Source organism: Carya illinoinensis, chromosome 6, assembly GCF_018687715.1.
Source record: "Carya illinoinensis cultivar Pawnee chromosome 6, C.illinoinensisPawnee_v1, whole genome shotgun sequence".
Classification (NCBI taxonomy): Eukaryota; Viridiplantae; Streptophyta; class Magnoliopsida; order Fagales; family Juglandaceae; genus Carya; species Carya illinoinensis.
Genome location: NC_056757.1, coordinates 31,013,852 through 31,034,690, shown reverse-complemented (window position 1 = coordinate 31,034,690; position 20,839 = coordinate 31,013,852). Strand labels below are relative to the sequence as shown.

At 37.1% G+C, this 20,839-nt stretch overlaps 5 protein-coding genes across 6 annotated transcripts; 3 read left to right on the top strand and 2 right to left on the bottom strand.

Annotated features, from left to right (window-relative positions):
* Nucleotides 1-1,633: 1,633 nt before the first annotated feature.
* Nucleotides 1,634-2,819, bottom strand: LOC122312313. The gene has a single exon (XM_043126870.1). It carries the CDS (start codon nt 2,635-2,637, stop codon nt 2,152-2,154), a length of 486 nt encoding a protein of 161 aa, XP_042982804.1. The 5' UTR covers nt 2,638-2,819; the 3' UTR covers nt 1,634-2,151.
* Nucleotides 2,820-3,372: 553 nt separating this feature from the next.
* On the top strand, nt 3,373-8,510 carry LOC122312312 (CMP-sialic acid transporter 4-like). 2 transcript variants are annotated; one of them, XR_006243161.1, is made up of 14 exons: nt 3,373-3,604; nt 3,766-3,893; nt 3,974-4,085; nt 4,298-4,377; nt 4,613-4,688; nt 4,793-4,893; nt 5,312-5,383; nt 5,790-5,838; nt 5,941-5,982; nt 6,407-6,528; nt 6,689-6,748; nt 6,894-6,957; nt 7,492-7,540; nt 8,049-8,143. XR_006243161.1 is itself a non-coding variant. In XM_043126869.1 (14 exons), the coding sequence occupies exons 1-14, from the start codon at nt 3,578-3,580 to the stop codon at nt 8,328-8,330; spliced, it is 1,062 nt and encodes a 353-aa protein (XP_042982803.1). In that variant the 5' UTR covers nt 3,377-3,577; the 3' UTR covers nt 8,331-8,510. The 2 variants fall into 2 exon arrangements, 1 of the variants encoding a protein (XP_042982803.1); XM_043126869.1 differs by lacking the exon at nt 6,894-6,957 and adding an exon at nt 8,282-8,510 and having other exon boundaries at nt 3,377-3,604.
* Nucleotides 8,511-9,921: 1,411 nt separating this feature from the next.
* Nucleotides 9,922-11,584, top strand: LOC122313065 (cysteine protease XCP1-like). The gene is made up of 4 exons (XM_043127779.1): nt 9,922-10,472; nt 10,657-10,892; nt 10,997-11,137; nt 11,250-11,584. The coding sequence occupies exons 1-4, from the start codon at nt 10,010-10,012 to the stop codon at nt 11,463-11,465; spliced, it is 1,056 nt and encodes a 351-aa protein (XP_042983713.1). The 5' UTR covers nt 9,922-10,009; the 3' UTR covers nt 11,466-11,584.
* A 79-nt stretch (nt 11,585-11,663) lies between these two features.
* Nucleotides 11,664-17,146, bottom strand: LOC122313063 (damage-control phosphatase At2g17340-like). The gene is made up of 12 exons (XM_043127778.1): nt 16,784-17,146; nt 16,495-16,560; nt 16,051-16,117; nt 15,867-15,935; nt 15,638-15,778; nt 14,765-14,893; nt 14,569-14,655; nt 14,385-14,459; nt 14,228-14,305; nt 12,980-13,057; nt 12,058-12,120; nt 11,664-11,960 (listed from the first exon to the last, which is right to left on the bottom strand). Exons 1-12 carry the CDS (start codon nt 16,951-16,953, stop codon nt 11,892-11,894), a joined length of 1,092 nt encoding a protein of 363 aa, XP_042983712.1. The 5' UTR covers nt 16,954-17,146; the 3' UTR covers nt 11,664-11,891.
* Nucleotides 17,147-19,909: 2,763 nt separating this feature from the next.
* Nucleotides 19,910-20,839, top strand: LOC122312756 (protein FAR-RED IMPAIRED RESPONSE 1-like). Its single transcript, XM_043127414.1, has 2 exons — nt 19,910-20,045; nt 20,127-20,839. Exons 1-2 carry the CDS (start codon nt 19,910-19,912, stop codon nt 20,837-20,839), a joined length of 849 nt encoding a protein of 282 aa, XP_042983348.1.

Here is a 20,839-nt window from a genome sequence, read left to right as displayed (position 1 = left end):
TGTTCTTGGACACCTGGTGCCAATAAAAAAAAAAAAAAAAGTCTTTTTACTTCAGGCTTTGCTTTGATTTTGAGTATATTAAGTTCAAAAGTCAAAAAATTTTGTTCAAGTTACTTGAACAAAACCCTAAGGGGTTGGCCCAAGTGGTAAATGCTTTGATTTTGGGGTATTATTTTCTTCAAAGTCTAATGTTTAACACTACATGAGTGTAAATAATTTTTTAGAGCTACATTCATTGGTGAAAAATCAGCGATATAATTAATTTTGTGTACGGAAATTTTTGAGAATGCGGTGTACCAGTATGAGATTTTCTCGGTCTGACTTAGAGAAGTTTCCCAACATAAAGTTACTAGAACAAAAGTTGGATCTAAGATGCCATAAATGGTCCACTACCTTAATTGACTACGGAAGTGATTGATAAAGCCACACACAGAAAATCGGAAAGGGTTTGATGGCAATGGAAGAAATCCTGCACCCTTCAAACAAGAATAAAGAGGAGCAGTATAATCTCCACCATACCCCTCACCAACTAGCTACAGCTTTTTGCAGATTTGTCTGTCGGTGAGGAAATGGTAAACATGTGCATCTAGCCTCTGGTCAAAACAGGCCTAATCATTTTCTATCTTTGTTGTTTAGAAAAGAATAGTGATTAATCAACTGGATTTGTGCACCACCGACACTTCTGATTTACCATCAATTTAGGAAGGAAACGAGGCCAATCAGTCTCCTCTGGCTCTGGATCCAAGTTGTCAGACAAAACACCCAGCTACGACTCTCTCTAACATATGACAACTTTTGGTCGAGTAAAACCTTTTCCACAACTACCATGTAGGCAGTGGCTTGTTGGTGTTGTCTGGACTCGTAAATAAAGGATATTTTTTAATATTTTGGTCAAGGTGCCAACTCAAATGATACTTCAATCAGGCGTCTGGTATATATACAAGAAAAGAAACAAATATATTTACAAGTCTATTTTTATACAAACCAAACAAGCTCTCGAAGTGGATTCTACATAGATAAAAGGAAAATTTTATGTGCAGTCATTTTTACAGATTTCTTTGTGCACTCCAGTGATATGATTGGTTGTGTATTAAAAAAAAATTAATCCAGCCAATCATATCAGTGGAGTGCGCAGGAAGTGCGCAAAAATGACTGTACGTAACATTTCTCTAGATAAAAATGTATTGATGCTTTAACTTTTTTATGATATTATAAATTCATGACAAGGGATGTCTTGCAAGTAGCAAAAATTACAATATAATATTGATTGTTAAAAAGAATTTATCATCGTTTTAAAAAATGTAAAACAATGACAGATGATTGAATAGTTCATCATGTCAAACCTTGCTGGCAATGATTGGTACTTGGTAGGGAATTGTGGCACTGGCACTGGCACATGTCACCGACAGACGGTGGAGCATAGAGTGCAAAGAAGCAATGAAGTTAGCATGCAGTAGGCCAAAACAAACAAACAAAACAAAACAAAACAAAAACAAATGCGGTCGACCTGCGATTTGCTTAATTGGAAAAGGGGAAGAAAGAAAGGGAAAGAAACAAAACGTAGAAGCCTCAAGTCAAGGTGCTGCTGTTTTCATTTCACCATATGGAAACAGAGACTGAATACTAATATGACTTGGAGGAAAGAACAGCTTATTATATTAATAAACATTGCATTGCACAATGGCGGAGTAATTCTTGTACAAGGAAACCTTCAAAATTAAGCAATCAATACTTGAACGATAGGAACAATATTTACTAACAACAAACGAGCAAATCCTGCATGCAATTCCCCTTTTTGTGCACCGCAAATCAGTGGCTTGAAACTTACGGACATGAAAAGAATGATGATATTGACGCCAGAGGCAGGCACACAGTATGCAGGGTAATTTTACCGAAGAACTAACTTGGCAATTAACACACTCCTAAACTGCCTTCCAAACAATCCCACGTAGTAGCATAACGTTCTGTCTAATCACAACCCAGGAACCCAGTAATCTTTACGGATAAACACTAACAAGGGACGAAAAGAGTACAAAAATTATAATAGCAAAAAGCCATACAGAACTCCAGTCTTGATCTGAGTCTTGAACCTTTATACCATCAAAGGTTTTAGCAACTTTAACACCCACATTTCATGCTGACCAACCTTTCTCAGCCTTGGGTTCTCGAGATTTCATCTTCGAAATTCTTGGAGTAGTTGTAGGAATCGTACCTGTAGGTTTGAGGAAGACCCACACGTTCAGAACCCACGAGTTTTCTGATCTCAAACCTGACCTTGTAAAAAACATGTCTCCAGCTACCTTTGCTATGAGAACCAAGCATCTTGGATTCTTCCTCGTTCATCTCCAGATCCTCTGCAAAAATGGGCTTCCTCGAGATAATCCAAGACCAGCCCCAGTCCCACCATTTCCTTACAGAACTGCCAGCAGATTCTCCCATGGATGACAGAGACTTCGACCTGCGGAATGCCCATGAGGTTGCAGGGGAAGCAATGGGTTGGATCTTGAGGGAGAGGGAGGAGAGCCTTCTGCGTAAGCCATGTTCTTTGGAGTCCACTTTTGAGACAGGGAGTGCTTGGTTTGTGGACATGCTGGGTATAAAGCTTCGATCTTGAAGGCTCTGGATGATGGTCCTCATGATGTAGCCTAAGAAGAAGGAAGAGAATGAATTCAATGAAATGAAATGTGGGTTGTTGTTGTAATTGGCTGTGGCAGTGGAGGTGGGGTGTCAACGTCCAGCGGATGAGTATAGAGAGGGAGAAGGAAAAAGGAGGTGAAATGTAGCGTTCACGAGTTCCATCACAGGCTGTTTTAACTTCTATTCCCTTTTTTTTTTTTCCCAATAAAAACCAATGCTTTTTTCAACTGTGGAGGGCATCACAAATTTACAGGTGTTGATTATCTTCAATTCCATAGCCCAATTTATAAAGCGAAAGAACTTTGTTTAATGTTCAAAAATAACATGTTGAATCATTTTTATGTATTTTTATATATATTATTAATATAATTGGTTTTATTTTTTAATATAAATTAATTATTTTAGTTAATTATATCGGTAGAGTATGAAAGAAGTACGTAAAAATGACTATACGTAACAAAAATCAAATTTGTACTTATAAAATGTGAAAGTATCGCATATTCATTTTAAAAAATATATATTAATCTTAAATCTACATAAAACATAAGTGCGTTAAACTTATATATCCTAAGTTTATATTTAAATTACTCTTTACAATTACGTGTAAATACATATTACATATAAGTAGCAGATTTTTTATTAAAATAAATAAATAAATAGTACTGCCTTCACCGAAATGGCCCGATTAGGAACACAAAACTTGGTCACTGAGACCTAAGCCCAGCCCAGAAGTATTTTTATGTTGTTTTGCGTTTTTTTCCCCCGAAACGGCAAGGCCGGTTTGGACCAAGAGAAGGCGCCGGTGCACTCGTTTTCAGAATCATTTGTCAATCGTCTCAAGTCTACAATTACCACGAGCGCGAACACTCTCTCCGGTGGTCTCAGATCTGTGGAGGAAAGCGAAATCCAGAACTGAAACTGAGACCCAAAACGAATTACTATGGAGTACAGAAAACTCAAACATCAGGTTCTTCTTTTTCCTCTTCGCTCGTTCCTATCCACTGAGCTAGCACCAAATTAAGTGCCGCGATTGCTTTTGGAAAAATATAAATAATAAATTGTAAAATCATGATCGTTTCAAAATCCCAATCTTTGATTGACAATGTAATTGATCTTTCATATGTTTAGGAAGAAGATGAGGAAGCTGCTGTTGGAGGAGACGCCATAGAGAGCTTACGCGGGAAAGCTCATTCATTGAATACTGTGGCCACATTGGGAGGGGGGACGGCCGTTGACCCGTCCAAGTGGAAGCGCAAGTATATGAGCCTTTTAGTTTTTAATCTGGTTCTAATTCTAAGTAATTCATACACTTAGAGCTTTCTGTGTTTGTTTATAGGTCCATTGTTACACTTGCATTGACCGTTCTTACGAGTTCGCAAGCGATACTTATCGTATGGTCTAAGCGAGCTGGAAAGTATGAATATAGTGTTACCACTGCAAATTTTATGGTAAGCGTGTTTGAAAAAATATTTGCGAATTAATACGACATACTGTGTTTTCTCTCAAAATAATAATTTCTCAAGCCTCCGTTTTTACGAATATCTCAATCATTATTTATTGGATTCTGGTAGGTCTTAGGTTCAAATCTTACCGATCAAACAAATAGATCGAATGTCATTTTCTATGCATCAAGTAATTTATTCCCTTTTTATTGAATTAGGTGGAGACTTTAAAATGCGCATTATCAGTTGCAGCATTGTCCAGAATCTGGAGAAATGAAGGTGTTACTGAAGATAATAGGTGTCCCTTGTTTTTTTGCTTATTTTTGAAATTTTTTTCTTTGCCAAGAAGGTAGAAAACAATAAAGTGATCATGCAGTCGCTCCACAGAAACTTGTGATTTGTTGGTGATGAGGCAGCGTACATCTCATTGGGATTATCATCACACTAGAATACCTCTCTCTTTATTGGTTAAGTGTCAATCAGTTAGACAAGTGTAATGCCTTGCTCTTATGTGTATCCTGCCATTGATCTAGGTTGAGCACAACAGTGGATGAAGTTATTGTGTACCCCATTCCTGCAGCTCTTTATCTAGTCAAAAACTTGCTTCAGGTTGGTTGTGGCAGTCCTGTTTTTCTTTTATTGGAGTTTCTATGCCGTTCGACTTCTTGCTTCCCCAAACAAGATTATGTTAATTCTTCATTTTAATGTGGCAGTATTACATCTTTGCATATGTTGATGCCCCGGGTTATCAGATACTGAAGAACCTGAATATTATCAGTACTGGTGTTCTGTACAGAATTATACTTAAGAAGAAGTAAGTCCATACCATCATTTATGCTAGTTTTTCACTTCCTCACGGGAAATGTAGTCAAGTCCCCTGGAAAGACTCAACGCGGAAGGAACCGCCGTAACAATTCATTTCACATGTTGGAATGAATGGACATGGAGGGGGATGAAAAGAATTTAGTTCCCTGTGTTCTTTTTCTTTTTCTGTCTTTTGAATCCATGTCCAAAATGGCAATGTCAAAAGCATCCATAAGCATAAGCATGTATTCTAATTCAAATGCTCTTGGGCTGTGTATCTGAGGATGGAAAATTAAATCTGAAAGCAACTCCTCCTGTTTGATTGAGGAAAAATCTAGTGTTTTAAATAAATTATTAGTATTAGCCAAATCAAGTAGAACTTTGAATATTCTCATTATGTATTGTATTCCAACAATATTTTCTTTCAGGTTAAGCGAGATTCAATGGGCGGCTTTCATTCTACTATGTGTTGGGTGCACCACAGCTCAGCTAAACTCAAAGTAAGATTGATGATGCACCCTGTTCTCTGGTTGTTTTAAACTTGGTTAGTTTTCTTTTGGCATGTTGACCTTAAAGGTATTAGTGGAATTGTCACGTGTGCAGTCCATGATGATGGACATTTGTGCTGTGCGTCTATGATATAGGATGAAATGCAATTGAGCTAATGAATGAAATGTGTGTGTGTGTGTGTGTGTCACTGATCTTATATTACTTTGTATGAAGAGAAGAATTCTCTGTGCATGTAGCCCCACAGTTGAGAATTGGGGCATTGTCGACCTTTTATCCCACTTTGCATTTATATAATCTTTAGTTTTTTTTATGGGTGTATAATCTTTAGTTCAAACTCCAGTCTTTTGTATTTCCAATGTATTGGCAATGTCTTAGAAAATGACGTTTGTTTTGCAGCTCTGATCATGTCCTTCAAACTCCTTTTCAAGGATGGGTGATGGCCATTGTGAGTTGTCAACACTAGATGCTTTTAATACAGTGAGGGGCGGAAAACTACAAAACTCGCATAAAATACATTTTATTCTGATGGTGGGTAAATTATTCACAGGTCATGGCACTCTTGAGTGGTTTTGCAGGAGTATATACCGAAGTGAGTTTTTAAGTACATTGTTTGCAATCTAGTTATTTAGAACCATGATTCATGTGCATCAGTGCGTTTGAAGCCTAACTCCATGTACTTCATCAATATTGGGTGGGTTGAATTTACTCAATGAAATTCCGACAGATTGATTGAGGATAAATAGGGCTCTATTGAGCTGAAAATCCGAAATCTCTCATTTGAGTCATCTAGAAACATATCCTTCTTCAACACTCTTCTTTTGGACGACTTCTATAGACTTTAATGGGTTCAACTTTCATGATTTTCTTGTGTCTTTTCTCCTTATAGTCAAATATTTTTCTTGTATACATTTTGTGTGCTTGGATCGCACCTTTTAACAATGTTTTGTTACTTAATTTAAAAAAAAAAAAAAAAAAAACCATTATTTTTAGTAACTTACCTATGATTTTGGCAGGCTATAATTAAAAAGCGTCCTTCAAGAAACATAAACGTGCAGAACTTCTGGTTGTATGTATTTGGGATGGTGTTCAATGCAATTGCTATCCTAGTCCAAGATTTTGATGCGGTGATGAACAAGTAATTTTAGCTTTTCTTCTCTCTTTCTGATTCTCCCTGTATTGTTGTTCTATCTTCAATTATCTCCATCTTCCCCTGTGGCTTCATTTTCAAAAAGATTCTTTAGTGCTTTGCAAATGGATTTAAGATCTAATTTAGAAGTTATCGTTTCTCTTTTCAGGGGATTTTTCCACGGATACTCTATTATCACAGTTCTCATGATTCTCAACCATGCACTTAGGTATCTTACATTCTCTTCTTGGCTTCATTAAGTTTATCAGTAGTTTATTCACTTGCTCCATTTTTTGTTTCGTCATAAGTTTCTAGCTTCCAGGCATTTAGAATCGCTTGTGATTATAGTAAAAAAATTTATGACCATTCTGTAGGACTGAAATTTTGGATTATCAGATAGCATAATTGGGAACAATTCAAAAAATGTGACATTACATGGTAATATTTCATCCCATGTTATGAGAGTTCATGGTTGTGCTTGCATGGCTTAAAATAGTCATGTGCAGTAATCCTTGGTAAAAATAATTATCAATTGCTTATTGATTAATTAAAAGCTACGTTGTGGTTCCTCCCAGAAATGTTCCAGTGATGGGTTCACTAGCAATCTGGAGATAGAGAGGTAGATGGAGGAGCTCAATTGGTGCTACCATATATAACAATTATGATATAAAACAAAACTTAACTAGCCAATATGTAGCAAGGGCCCCTTATTTGTACATTAGCTCTTTTCTACACTTAGTAATTTCTCTATTGGATATCTTTAACACAACTGATTGCTCTCTATATCTCTCTCTCTCTCTCTCTGTGGCATGCACTTGTATCTGGGTCTGATACCCACCTAATATCAAAAGTGTATTATTTATGTGATACAGATAAAAGGGCAAAATATCTATTTCTTATATAGAGCTATCTAGTTTTATCCCCATCACCTTTCTATACAATCTACTTACGTGATTGTCTTTTGTGCAACAGTGGCATTGCTGTATCTATGGTAATGAAGTATGCTGATAATATTGTGAAGGTATGGTGCGGAAATATTACTTCGAATCTCGTGAGACATTAACTCTTGCATTTACATGAATCTATTTATTGTGCTGGCATCCTTTTCCCAGGCACATACATGCTAGTGATATTTCTCCTAGCTATCGCAAGTAATTAATCTGCCCAGGAAGGGGAAAAGGGATCTGCCATCTTTCATTGATGGCTGAACATTAGACTGTAGGAGAAATATCTGTGTTCTTTTGGAACTCATTTATGGGTTATTGTGGGCTGTTTTTATTTTCGGTAAAGGATTCAATCCAATTGATTGGCATCACCGATCTTAGTGACAACCTTATTTTTGCGTATCTAACACTGATAGTTCTTTCTAGATGTATATTTTGGTCTTTATTTTCTTTGCCCAAGTGAAATTTCATTGAATATATTAGTTCTATTACCTGGGAAAGTATATAATTCTATCCAACCCAAAACATTTTGTGCACCTTGTGATTGAAGTTCCAATTGTGATTTAGCTTCCCCATGGTGTGCAGGTCTATTCTACCTCAGTGGCAATGCTTCTCACAGCTGTTGTCTCTGTCTTTTTGTTTGGGTTTAACCTTTCCCTTGCCTTCTTCCTGGGCTCAGTGTAAGTTATTGTTGGTTACATGGTTTATCTGCCTCGTATATTTCCATTTATCCTGCCCAATCCATAATTTACTTGGTTTTAAACAATATTAAACAGTGAGCTTGATTTTAGTTATGCTTTTTTTTTTTGCCCTTGCAGTGTCGTATCTGTCGCAGTTTATTTACATTCTGCTGGGAAGCTGCGATAGCCTCTATACCATCTCTACGCAAATTTTGTGTCATTGTAAAGGTTCACATCGTCTGTTTATTTATTTATTTATCTCATTTTTTTTTTTGGACGTATTATAATGAAATTGACGATATGTATACCTTACTGTTCCAATCAATTCAAAATTAGTAATCAGTTTCCACTGTTTACTTCAACCATCTTACAAGATCACAATGACAGATTTACATTTAAGGTGATACATGATATGACTAGTTTTCATCCATAAACCTTTTTAATTTTTTAAGCCAAGCCCCAGATTAATCTCTTGTATGCTATCTGTGTACTCGGGCTTTGCCTATTCTTATTAATATATTATAATCGTTTACCTATAAAAAAAAAAAAAAAACCTTAAGCCGAGGCTCGGAATATGTAGTTTTCTGATCCACAAGTGTCTTGATTCCTTTGCAAAAACCAACAAAAACTTGATGAAACCAACATGTGTCCTATTTACAATCTATGGTACCTATTGACATGGTTTCATATCCACGTAGCCCTGCAAACGTCATGAAGTTGCAAATTTCTGGTTTTCTTCATTTTTTGCGAAATTGGGGTAAACGAAATTTTTGGTATTTGGTCAGAGCTTAGTTCATAGGTTAATTTTAGTAAAGCATTAAAAACATATTCCCAAGAGCTTCAAGATTTTAATCTGAGAACAAAATTCCTCTAACCTCTGGGGATTGTTCCCTAGCTTTATCCTTTAATTTAACTAGCGGAGTATGATTATCAAACCAAATCCAATCCTTCATTCCCTTAAATGCTAAAGAACCAAGCCCTAATCATATTTATTCAATGAAAGATATCCTACTTTGCCAAGTTTACATAACTACAATAAACAGAACCTTTTTAAAATTTTGGTCTCCAAAATTTTAGTTGAACTTGATTTTCTATCCACCTCTTGTTTGTTTTCTCAAATAAGATGAGATAAGTTGAGATTAAAGTTGAAAGTTGAATAAAATATAATTATAATATATTTTTTTAATATTATTTTTGTTTTAGAATTTGAAAAAGTTGAATTGTTTATTTTATTTTATGTGAAAATTTGATAAAGTTGTAATAATTAAATAAGATGAAATAAGAATGATTGTGAAAACAGACGCTTGCAAACTTTGTAAGTGGATGATGTGGCTTCAAAGGAAGTACGATTTCATGCTTTGAAAATAATACAGTTTATAGATATGTTTCTTACCTAATATTAATACAAATGGGCAGATAAAACCTGATAATTGTAAGGACTATTGCATGAAGCCATGTTTGAATCTGATATACAGTCAAGACGGTCATGAGTAGTATATGGTGATGATCTTGCAATTTCATCAACTTCTTCAACTATACCAACTCCCCATGCATGAAAACATGGCAACTTTCACCTGTTTTTTACTTTTGTGAAATAATCAAAGACTTTCCTGCCTGTGCTTAGGCAAATGCGTATGCTTGGAACGAAAGCCTGCAAATAGAACCTATCGTAAAGACTCCGTATGTTGGGAAACCTTTCAATCTGTGATTACTCCACTTAAAAGCAACCCACAAGGCCACAACTATATATATTTACAGCCTATCCCTTCTCCCTCATATTATATATATTTACAGCCTATCCCTTCTCCCTCATATTCACTTCCCATATTCAACTTCCTCTCTTAGAGCTGAATTCTTAACCACACAATGGCTTTCTCTTCATACTCTAAGATCTCCCTTCTGGTTTTTTCCTTGTCTATGTTTGTCTGTTGTGCTCTGGCTCATGATTATTCAATCGTGGGTTATTCACCGGAGGACTTGACATGCTTGGACAAAATCTTAGAACTATTCGAGTCATGGCTGTCTAAACACGGCAAGACTTATAGGAGCATCGAAGAGAAGTTGCATAGGTTCGAGGTATTCAAGGATAACTTGAAGCACATTGATCAGAGGAACAAGGAGAGTTCAAGTTACTGGCTTGGGTTGAACGAGTTTGCAGACTTAACCCACGAGGAGTTCAAGAACAAGTATTTGGGATTGAAACCCGAGCTGCCCAGAAGAAGAAGCTCCTCCAAAGACTTCAATTACAGAGATGTGGAGGATCTGCCCAAGTCTGTGGATTGGAGAGAGAATGGAGCTGTTACTCCTGTTAAGAATCAGGGTTCATGTGGTATGTAACTCTCTCTCTCTCTCTCTCTCTCTCTCTCTCTCTCTCTCTCTCTCTCTCTCTCTCTCTCTCTCTCTCTCTATATATATATATATATATATATATATGTATGCATGCAGAGTGTTTATTAGAGTGTCTTCATGTTGATCATAAAGTGAGCAAAGATGATAACATGGTGAGCATGCAGGTAGTTGTTGGGCATTCTCAACTGTTGCAGCCATTGAGGGCATAAACAAGATCGTGACGGGTAACTTAACGTCGTTGTCGGAGCAAGAGCTGATTGACTGCGACAGATCCTTCAATAGTGGCTGCAATGGAGGTCTCATGGATTATGCATTCGAGTTCATCATCTCAAATGGAGGACTGCACAAGGAGGAAGACTACCCATATCTAATGGAGGAAGGCACTTGTGAGGAGAATAAGGTAAAAATGGCTAGGGCGGTACTGAACCAAAACTCTTTTTTAACTAGTAAGAAACTTTCATAATAGAAGTAGTTGATCATTCATGTTTGTAAGTTCGTGTCCAGGAAGAAACGGAGGCAGTGACAATAAATGGTTATCATGATGTGCCACAAAATGATGAAGTCAGTCTTTTGAAGGCACTGGCTCACCAGCCTCTTAGCGTAGCCATTGATGCTTCTGGCCGAGACTTCCAATTTTACCGTGGGGTAAACTACCGTTCTCTTCCCTTTAAACAAGGGGCAGTATATCCATACCCACATATTCACCACCTTCGGCTTGTATATGCCCTAATTATGCATAGTTTTGTTGGTTTTGCAGGGGGTATTCAATGGACATTGTGGAACTGAGCTTGATCATGGAGTAACAGCAGTTGGATATGGGTCATCAAAGGGGTCAGATTACATCATTGTGAAGAATTCATGGGGACCAAAGTGGGGAGAGAAAGGGTACATACGGATGAAGAGGAACACTGGAAAACCTGAAGGGATATGCGGCATCAACAAATTGGCATCGTATCCTACCAAAGAGAATTGATCTAGCAATATCCTCTCATATCAGCTTTCCCCCCCTGCTTTTCCTTTACAAGATTGATGAATATGTATGACTTTCTTATGTTCCTGCATTAATAAAATGTCAGACAAGTTCTCTAGAAACTGCATATTAGAAAAATAGGCATTCAGACCCATCCATCTTGGAAGACATTTGGGGAGCCTTTGGTGCTAAGAACAACGGTGTCAAAAAAATATAAGTACAATAAATTCCTGTAACAGTACAATGATATAATAGAAAGTAGATCAAAACGATTTCTGCTGCTTGTAAACAGTTCTGGTACTTATTTTATCCAATCGGCAAACCCTAGGAGCTCGCATATATCATTCTTCCAGGCAGTAACACTTAATGCCATTGTAGGGAATTACTAATTCAGCTAAGGAAGCAAAAATGACATTATCAACTCATAACTTAATTGTATTTAAAGACGCAGTCATAAAGCCGTCCTCCAAGAAACTGGGCAACCTCTTGATGTTTCACCTGTATTTAAGGAGAAGAAGAAGAAGAACCAGATCTGACATCACTAAAGTTATCAAGCAAAGGAACCAATAAACGATATACTGGAAAAGACCATCACCATTCCAATCTTAAGGGAATCACACTTGAATTGTGCATAAAGATTTGTCTCTATTCCACGACCCTGCCAGAAGCAATCTGAGTTATATTTGGAGAACTAAAACCACTGGTAAAACTTATCCGCAAGTATCACTAATGTGTATATGTACATATATGGAAGCTAGAACATTTCAATCCATCGTTGTTTTTTCTCCTGAGCTCTAAATGATTGATTAATAAATAAATAAATGAAAAGTTGGAGTGCAGCAAGTTTTAGCCACTGAAGCTTGTATATGCCACTTAGGTAAAGAACAGAGTTTAGTCCATTAAACCTAACTTCATGCGGCCAAAAAAGGAAAAAAAAATAAAAATAAAAATTAAAGAAACAGGGTTTTAGGTAATAGGACCTTATATTTCCCGTTATTTGGCCTAATAAAATAGGATAAAAGAAACCAAGATCAATTAAGCCATGGCCATCCGTATTGGAAACTGTGCATTTCCATATTAAACCTGTTGAATTATACTGGGCTGACAATTCAGTCTTGAATGACTTTTCTGTTGGGGTTGTGGGGGAGGCTGGCTTTCAGATGCAGTAGGAAAATTCTCATATTAAATTCTCTCTAAGCACTTTAATAATGAAACTGAACCCTGGTAGTTTGTGAAGATTTCCTTTTTCTTGATCACATGGAAATACTCAACTCCCAAACCCATCCCATCCCTTCTGTCGCAAATATGCTTTTATACATTGAACAATGCCCACTAAAAATATCAATGTAGAGAAACAAAAATGAAAAAGAAACCTGCAGCAGAACTCATTAGATGATACATGAGTGGGCTTTTGGATGGTCCAGTTTAATTACAAAAGAAACAGGAAATAAATAAAGACGCTTGATCCATACAATGGTTTCTAAATCTACTAGCATCCTGAATAGGTAAGAACTTACCATCCCTTCCAAGATAACCAGGTCCGCATCACTTGCAAGGTAGGCGAGCTCTTGTGAAACTCTCGTGAGATCAATAACCTGCAAGGAATCAGAAGGCAGAAGAGCTTCATGCATCCTTAGTGATGTTTTAATTCTTAATTTTTTTTATAAGTAAACAGTTAAATTATATTAATACGAGTAGGCATAGCCCAAGTACACAGGGGGTATGCAAGAGATAACAACTATTTGGGAGAAAGAAATAGAAACAAGAAAATCAAGGCCATTGAAATCTACAGCTTTGGCCCAATGAAAAAAAGTTCTAACAAATAATAATCTAAACTCTTCCAAAGAACACTCATTGTCTTCAAATGTCCTGTCATTTCGTTCCTTCCAAATGCATCATAAAGACATGTAAGAAGCATCTTCCACACAACTGAAATTTGTGGGATGCCGCCGATGTTCGCCCAACATGCCAAAAGCTCAACCACTGTAGCAAGCATAACCCAGGCTAGTTCTACCCTTTCGAATACATCGACCCATAATGCTCTAGCAAACTCGCAATGTAGTAGAAGATGGTCCATAATCTCCTCACTTTGTTTACACATACAACACCATTCCACCATTATCACCCCAAGTTTCCGTAAGTTATCCATTGTCAGAACCTTCCCCAGAGACCCTGTCTGGGCAAAAAATGCAGCCCTAGGGAGGGCCTTGTTTCTCCAAATTCTTCTCCATGGAAAGTGGTTATTTTGCAGTTTTGTGAGAGCCTTATAGAAAGAGCGAACTGAAAATGTACCTTTCCTGGTGGGTGTCCACGACAAAGTATCAACTCCTTGAGTGCTTGGCCTCATGGAGTATAAAAGCTGGAAGAAATTCTCAAAATTGTTGACTTCCCAATCTTGGGCCGCCCTAGTGAAGCTCACATTCCACTAGAATAAATCCTCAACCCTCTCCATGAGCACTACCACTGAAGCTTCTTTCTCACATCCAAGTATGAACACTATAGGGAATAAGTCCCTGAGAGCTCTTATCTCCACACCATATGTCATGCCAGAATTTAGTTCTTAAGCCATCTCCCATCACAATTCTAGTATGACGAGCAAAGACTCCCCAACCTAGCCCAATGTGTTTCCATAAACCCACAACACCCTTGCCTAATAATAACAACAACAACAAAATAATAATAGCAGCAGCAACAGCATTGAAATGTGATACCATAATCCAATTAATGTAATACCAGCTAATGCAAAAAATAATGCTCTTTCTTACCGGCAAATCATTACCAGAATTGGCAACTAAAAGATTTGAAGTATCAACACCCATGAGCTGACCATGTTCGTCCTTCAGCTGGTAAATCACTGCTTACAATGTCAGAGTTGACCAAAATTCTAAAATTAACACAACTCTATTTTTTCCTTAATATTACCTTTGATATAATCTCAACCAGTTCAGGGTAAGTCACGTCATTGATAGAAGGCAAGTCATTAGCTGCCAAAACAACCTGCATAGAGAAGATGAGTCAAATAAAACTTTTACATAAAGAGTGGGCAACAAGATATTAAAAACAAAGGATGCATAACAAATTAGAAGAGTCCATCCTGAGAACAAACCTGAGTCCCATGTCGGAGTAATTCTCTTGCAAATGGCAAAATACCCAAAATAATATCTGCACCAGAATTATCAACAAAAATGATAGCCTGTCATGACAACCAAAGCAGCTGGTTAGTAAAGAAGGGCATATAATAGTATCAATGTAGAGACATACTCAAAGGTGTTGGGCACAACAAATTAGGCATAACAACTTGCCTTCTTCCAAGATTTCCTGCCCCATTGCAATTTGAAAGCGTCCAAGTCATCAATAACCCAAGGTCGGGAGACAAGATTTTGACAACTAGCTAAAAAGGACATTCCATCCCTCGAGAAAACCTCTGCAAGCTTTGCAAATTGAGAAAATAAAATGATCTTAGTAAGATTGAAAAACATTCAAAGACATGTCATTGCATATTAAGAGGTACACATGTCGCATATACCATCAGAAATGATTGAGATTGCTTCAGTTTTATGCCCAAAATGGATTATCTGATTCGGGGAGACAGACAGAGTATGTAGGTTCCCATGTGAGGCTTTTGGGTAGTATATGGACCCCAAACATATAATGCTACTCTAGTGGGGATTTTGGGAGTGTGAACCCCCACTGATGCATTTAATATTGTGCCTCTCTCCAAATGAGACCATCCAATTCTAGCAGAGTATTGGAGAAGATCTCTACTTCCTGTGCTAATCAGCATGACAGAGTCCTTTTACAACGCTAGCACGATATAGATTTGACAAATGTTCCATGCTCTTTTCAAACTATATATGAATGAACTGCATTTTTTGAGAGTTCCCCATGAATTGTTATTGACCACAGGTAAGGAACTTCACTTGAGATATATGGAAGTGGTGAAAAACCAGATGATGTCTAGATTCAACTTCAAGGTGCAAATTCAATTAGAATTATATCATAGTCCCTGATTAAAAGAAGAATACCAACCCTAAAAGCATACACAACAAATCAGAATATTGATTTCAGAAATCCCGGGATTTAAGGGCTTTGTTGCAAATTAATGAGTTTATCAGCTAGGTAGAGAAAATTAGATCTCAAAATGCTGACAAGCTTTCCAATAAAAGACTACATACTTGTGCAGAGCCAAGATCAAATATGTTTCCTGCAAATATTCCTCTGACCAGATTCTCCAGACGCTTGCCTTCATCTTCAATTGCATCGTTAAGATTAACTACATCCACAAATAGAGATATAGCCTTTGCATTCTCTTCATCCTATTATATTTTCAAAAAAAAAAGAATTGCGTTATGAGTAAAGATAGAGAACAGATGAAGCCAGCTGACACAAAATGTTAAGACTTACCTTAACTTTCTTAAATATATCACGGAATCCCAATTCTCTAAGAACTTGCTCGCGAACTCTGCAGAGAAGCTATGTCCCCCAAAAAAGAAGGAAGAAAATGAGAATAAAAAAACCACATCTTTCAGCAAAAACTTATTGAAGGTGATGATAGAAACTTGTAGCGATTTATTTATGATTGTCTTACAATGCAATCAGGTGGCCCACCATGACTTTCAGGATCTTTCTTAAATTCCTCGAGTATTTCAGTATATCTTCCACATAAGACGACAAAAAAAATGCAATCAGAATCCTTGAAGATACATCATAATAAATTGTATACATGCGGCAATCCGAACTACTATAGAGAGAGAGAGAGAGAGAGAGAGAGAGAGAGAGAGAGAGAGAATCACCCGTATATCTAGTCTACAAGAACCGAGATCAGGTGTTACAAACGACTAAACAATGTGATTTATAAAATACTTTCAGAAGTCATCACAGCAAAGTCGATTTAGATGTGCATATTTACTACTGCTTAGTTAGAAGGTCGACTGAAGACGGAACCGTATCTTTTAATATCATTTCATTACTAAAAAACAGCTTTGGTACCATACAACAATACGTACAAGAAATTGAAACCAAAAACTCCTACCTCTGAGCAAAAACTTCAGCTTTAATATTAGCATCAGGAACTGTAGGATCACTCTCTGCTCGTTTCCTAAAACCAGTTTGGCACGATCAATACATGACAGCAGCAATTAACATAAGAGATACAATTTAATTAAGGCTCGTTAAAAGGCATTATAAAAGAAAATCCCCTCCAACTGGAAGGAACTCCTAATTCGTTCCAGAAATCAGAACAGAATAGTAATTATTCGACCCCTCAAAAACACTAGAGGAAGAAAGGTGGGGGTGGGAGAGGGGAAAAATGAGAAACATACTTGAAAGAGGGAATGGAATTGAGGAAGAGGTCAATCCAAGCGATCTCCGCAGGGGTGGCCTTGCGAGGGTTATCGGAGGGGAAGCGGTAGGGAATGGTGCACGCTCTATAATTGGACTCGATCGGCGTCGTCAGCAACGGAAATGCCACCATTTCCGACGCGCTCTCCATTCCTCTTTCTTCTTCTTTTTCTTCTTCTTCTTCGGATTGAGTTACTCCTTTACTCTGTCTTTGGAGAGAGAGAGAGAGAGAGAGAGAGAGTCCTAATCCGTTGGTCGTATGTGCTTCTGGGAGAAGCAAGGCGTTGGCCCTAGGAGTTGGGACTTCACTCAGAGCTACCCACCGTTTCTGCCGTTTCCAATTTTGGGTGATACCAAAGTTTTTAGAGTTGTTCTACGGAACAACAACTGTAGCAGCTGCACACTTGTACATCATACGTGGCTTCACCTTATTATTATTATTTTTTTTTTTAAATTCAAAACGTGCGTTTTTAGAAAATGGAATACGGTTGGTGTTTTGCATTTTGAAATCCTCCCTCCCGCGAAACCCCTCATACGTTGCCCGCGAGACACCCTGCTCCGCCCAGCGCCACCGGCGACGCCGGCTCTCCGCCCAGAAACACCGAGCATCACCACTACTGTCATACGAAGCCGGCGCTCCTCGGGAAATCCTTTAACAAGCAAATGGGTGTAATTTTTGGACTACGCAGTCCCTGAAACTCTCTGGCCGCCGGCGTTGCTCATACAAAGGTAACAGAAAGTTTGTGAAAAGTGAACGTCCATATGGTTACGTTCATCGTGTACTTGGATATGTGAGTTTTGGGATAAACTGAGATGGATATTTCGGATTAGGGCATGGATAAAAAAAAAATTTTTGCATGGCTTTTGACCACTGGTTTCGAGCTTTATTTTCAAGCATCTCTTTTATACATTGTTTGATGTAGGCTGATTATCTGTATTGGGAATCAATTTTTTGCATCGTTATTCACCACTCTACCGTACTCAATCTGTGGTCTTATAAATAGAAAAGAAGGAAAAAAATCCAGTGATTCATGGAACATCATATAGCTCAAGCCTTACAAATATATGCATACAGTTCATATATCTCACAGTGAGGAATTTTCCCTCTTTGTCTTGACCATGGGAACATACGTGAGACCCTTTTTGCTTGCTTTTCTTGCAATGCAGCTTCCTCTGCTAATGGGAGGTCGGTTACAACTCATTTTCTCCTGGTTTCCTAGCTTTCACCTCGTGTTATTGCTCTTTGTGCGGACTGTCATTCAAAGAAGCTACATTTATTTATTTCTCTCTTTTTTTTATTCATTATATTGTTTATGTCGGTGGTTTACGTGGGCTATCTTGGTTAAGTAGTGATTCTATAAACGGGTTTTGATTTATGATTTATTCTTAGAGTTTGTGCTACAGATGGTCTGAGTTTCATCAAGAACATAAAGATAAGATATTCATTTATAAAAAAATATAAGATGTAACCAAAAATAGGACCTAAAACCATAATGTTTTAACAAAGGTCTGAGTTTTAACAAGATGTAACAATCCCATATTCGTGGATAGTCGAACTTCAGTATATTGTGTCTTGCCCAAATCCGTCCTATACACGAAATAAAAATAAGATATTCATTTATAAAAAAAAAAATAAGATGTAGCTAAAAATAAGACCTAAAACCATAATGTTAATTTATCTTTCTTATGTGAATTCAAATTCCTTTGATTTGAAAATCATCATTTCTATTATCTGTTGTAAATTGTAGTGCAGAAATGCTTCTCCCCAATTCCCAACTTGGTGAAAAGTTAACTTTTAGCATTTTCCTCATTGAGTATGCTTATTGGGGATTATTATAATGAATAAAAATATTATTAGCTTTACATTTGGCTTATTGGGTTGGATCTTATTTGGCTTTGATACTGGTTTGTATCATTATATATGCATCAGTTATAGAGTATGATTCATTATAATGTTATTTTGAAAGGAAAGATCATGCAATTAAAATCTAACACCAAGGTTCTGGGTTTATTATTGAGAACTTTGCAGTTTTGTCCGGTCTCTGATTTTCTACAAAAATTTTCATATATTGATTTATAGTGTTGAGATTTTTAAAAAAATATTTAAGGTCTAGAAATTAAAATTTTTTATGCAGTGGTCATCATTTGAAGTTCTGAATTGAATGCTAGTCTTGTTTCATAGTAACTATCACCATGACTTGGTTATCAAATTATTCAAGAACTACTTCCATTCATGCAATAACCCAATTTTAATGTTAACTTTGGGTCCTATATGCTAGTTGCCAATACTAATTCCAGGCCAGTAGTTTATTCAAATGTGATTTCAGAATTTTGGGAATCAGCCAGTTGCTATTTTAAAATGTTGTCTTCAAGTCCACTGAATCATAACACTATTCTCTTTAACTTGCTCTTTCTGTGCATGTTGTGAGGCAAGAGCTCTATCTTGGATTTCCCAATTAAGTGCATAACCCGATTTAGAAATTCTTTGGTCCTAGTATTTTTATTCTTTTTCATAAGTCAAATAGATAAATTTATAAATTGTGAATAACATCCAAATAAACAGTGTTTGATCTTTGCCCTTATTGGAAGGTTGCATTAATAACTCCCACTAGCAAAAAATGCTATTTGTAGCAATAATATTTTCACAGTTATTCAAGTGTGAGATTCTATATTAACTGTGACAGTTTAATGTTTATTTTTCTTCTTTTGTGCAGTTTGAATTAAAGCCTCGGAAGACTGACTTAATTTTAGTGTGATGGGGGAAGAGGAAGATAGAATGGCACCCAGACCTTCGACGTCGACTTCACAACCATTTTACACGCATCAGAATTTGTTTGCATCTCCATGTCGACCATGTGAGTAGGCAGGTTGATGTTTTATTTTCTATTAAAGTGTGTTTGACATGCTCATGCATCTAACTAATTGCATAATGGCAGCATCCTCACGAGATTCCCTACCTTCCGCCGAGTAATTTGGAGAATTTTATTAGAGTTGAAGATTCATTCCGGGTATATTTGAGTTTGTTATCCAAATTCCAAAAATCTACATGTTACTTAATTTGTTTAAAGTCATTTCATTTTTTCTAACGTCATGCTGCTGAATAGCAGATGCCACCTTATAATCAGTACCAGTCGTCAAGTAATCCGGAAGACTTCAGGCAAGAAACGCTTCCCGCGTCAATGACACCAAATAGTGTAGAATCTGAGTTTGAAGAAAATGTTGGAAGTTATTATGATGCCAATGGTATTATACTATTCGATTCTATGTATTTAATGACGCTAATATTGAATTGATGCTAATTCATCCTTATATTTCCATTCATAGAAATGTTCTTTGACATAAATGAAGATTTAGAGGGTAGCACTGTTGTCCCGGATGATGAGGTACAAGTTGATCCACCAAGATCCGGTATGGAGTTTGACAGTGAGAAAGAGCTTATTGCCTACCATAAGCAGTATGCCAAGCAAGAGGGTTTTGGCGTAAGGACACAAAGGACTAAAAGAGATGATGATGGGAGGCCTGTATATCTGACTATTGGTTGTGCCCATGGTGGAAAGTACTATCCGAAGCCAAACACTAATATCTTGAAGCCACGAGCAACAACTAAAACAGGTTGTAAGGTGAAGGTAAATGCAACGTTGAACTGTCATGAGAAATGGGTTTTGACTACTATAGAGAATTCTCACAACCATATTACTTTGAGCCCCAAGAAAAGTAGACTATTTCGATCGCACAAGCATCTAGATGAATATAGTCAAATGATCCTCGAGCTGAATGATAGAGTTGGTATACGAATGCACAGGAACTTTTATTCTCTTGTTGTTGACGCGGGGTGTTATGAGAATCTGGCTTTTCAAGAGAAAGATTGTAGGAATTATATTGACAAAGCTAGATATTTAAGGTTGGGTAAAGGAGGTAGCGATGCACTTAATGAATATTTCAAGAGAATGAGATATCAGAACGATGGATTTGTTTCTTACATGGACATGGATGATGATGGAAGGCTACGAAATGTGTTTTGGGCTGATGTGCAATGA

Bases quoted from the DNA above. Each gene is read 5' to 3' on its own strand.
- LOC122313063 (XM_043127778.1), bottom strand. From the start codon at position 16,953: ATGGAGAGCGCGTCGGAAATGGTGGCATTTCCGTTGCTGACGACGCCG. The intron at 13,058-14,227 runs GTAAGAAAGAGC...GATTCCTTGCAG, and splicing joins ATTCTGGTAATGATTTGCCG to GTTATTGATCTCACGAGAGT. The intron at 12,121-12,979 runs GTAAGTTCTTAC...TGCTTCTGGCAG, and splicing joins TGGTTATCTTGGAAGGGATG to GGTCGTGGAATAGAGACAAA.
- LOC122312312 (XM_043126869.1), top strand. From the start codon at position 3,578: ATGGAGTACAGAAAACTCAAACATCAG. The intron at 7,541-8,048 runs GTATGGTGCGGA...CATGGTGTGCAG, and splicing joins ATGCTGATAATATTGTGAAG to GTCTATTCTACCTCAGTGGC. The intron at 8,144-8,281 runs GTAAGTTATTGT...TTGCCCTTGCAG, and splicing joins GCCTTCTTCCTGGGCTCAGT to TGTCGTATCTGTCGCAGTTT.
- LOC122312756 (XM_043127414.1), top strand. From the start codon at position 19,910: ATGCCACCTTATAATCAGTACCAGTCGTCAAGTAATCCGGAAGACTTC. The intron at 20,046-20,126 runs GTATTATACTAT...TTCCATTCATAG, and splicing joins AAGTTATTATGATGCCAATG to AAATGTTCTTTGACATAAAT.
- LOC122312313 (XM_043126870.1), bottom strand. From the start codon at position 2,637: ATGAGGACCATCATCCAGAGCCTTCAAGATCGAAGCTTTATACCCAGC.
- LOC122313065 (XM_043127779.1), top strand. From the start codon at position 10,010: ATGGCTTTCTCTTCATACTCTAAGATCTCCCTTCTGGTTTTTTCCTTG. The intron at 10,893-10,996 runs GTAAAAATGGCT...GTTCGTGTCCAG, and splicing joins GCACTTGTGAGGAGAATAAG to GAAGAAACGGAGGCAGTGAC. The intron at 11,138-11,249 runs GTAAACTACCGT...TTGGTTTTGCAG, and splicing joins ACTTCCAATTTTACCGTGGG to GGGGTATTCAATGGACATTG.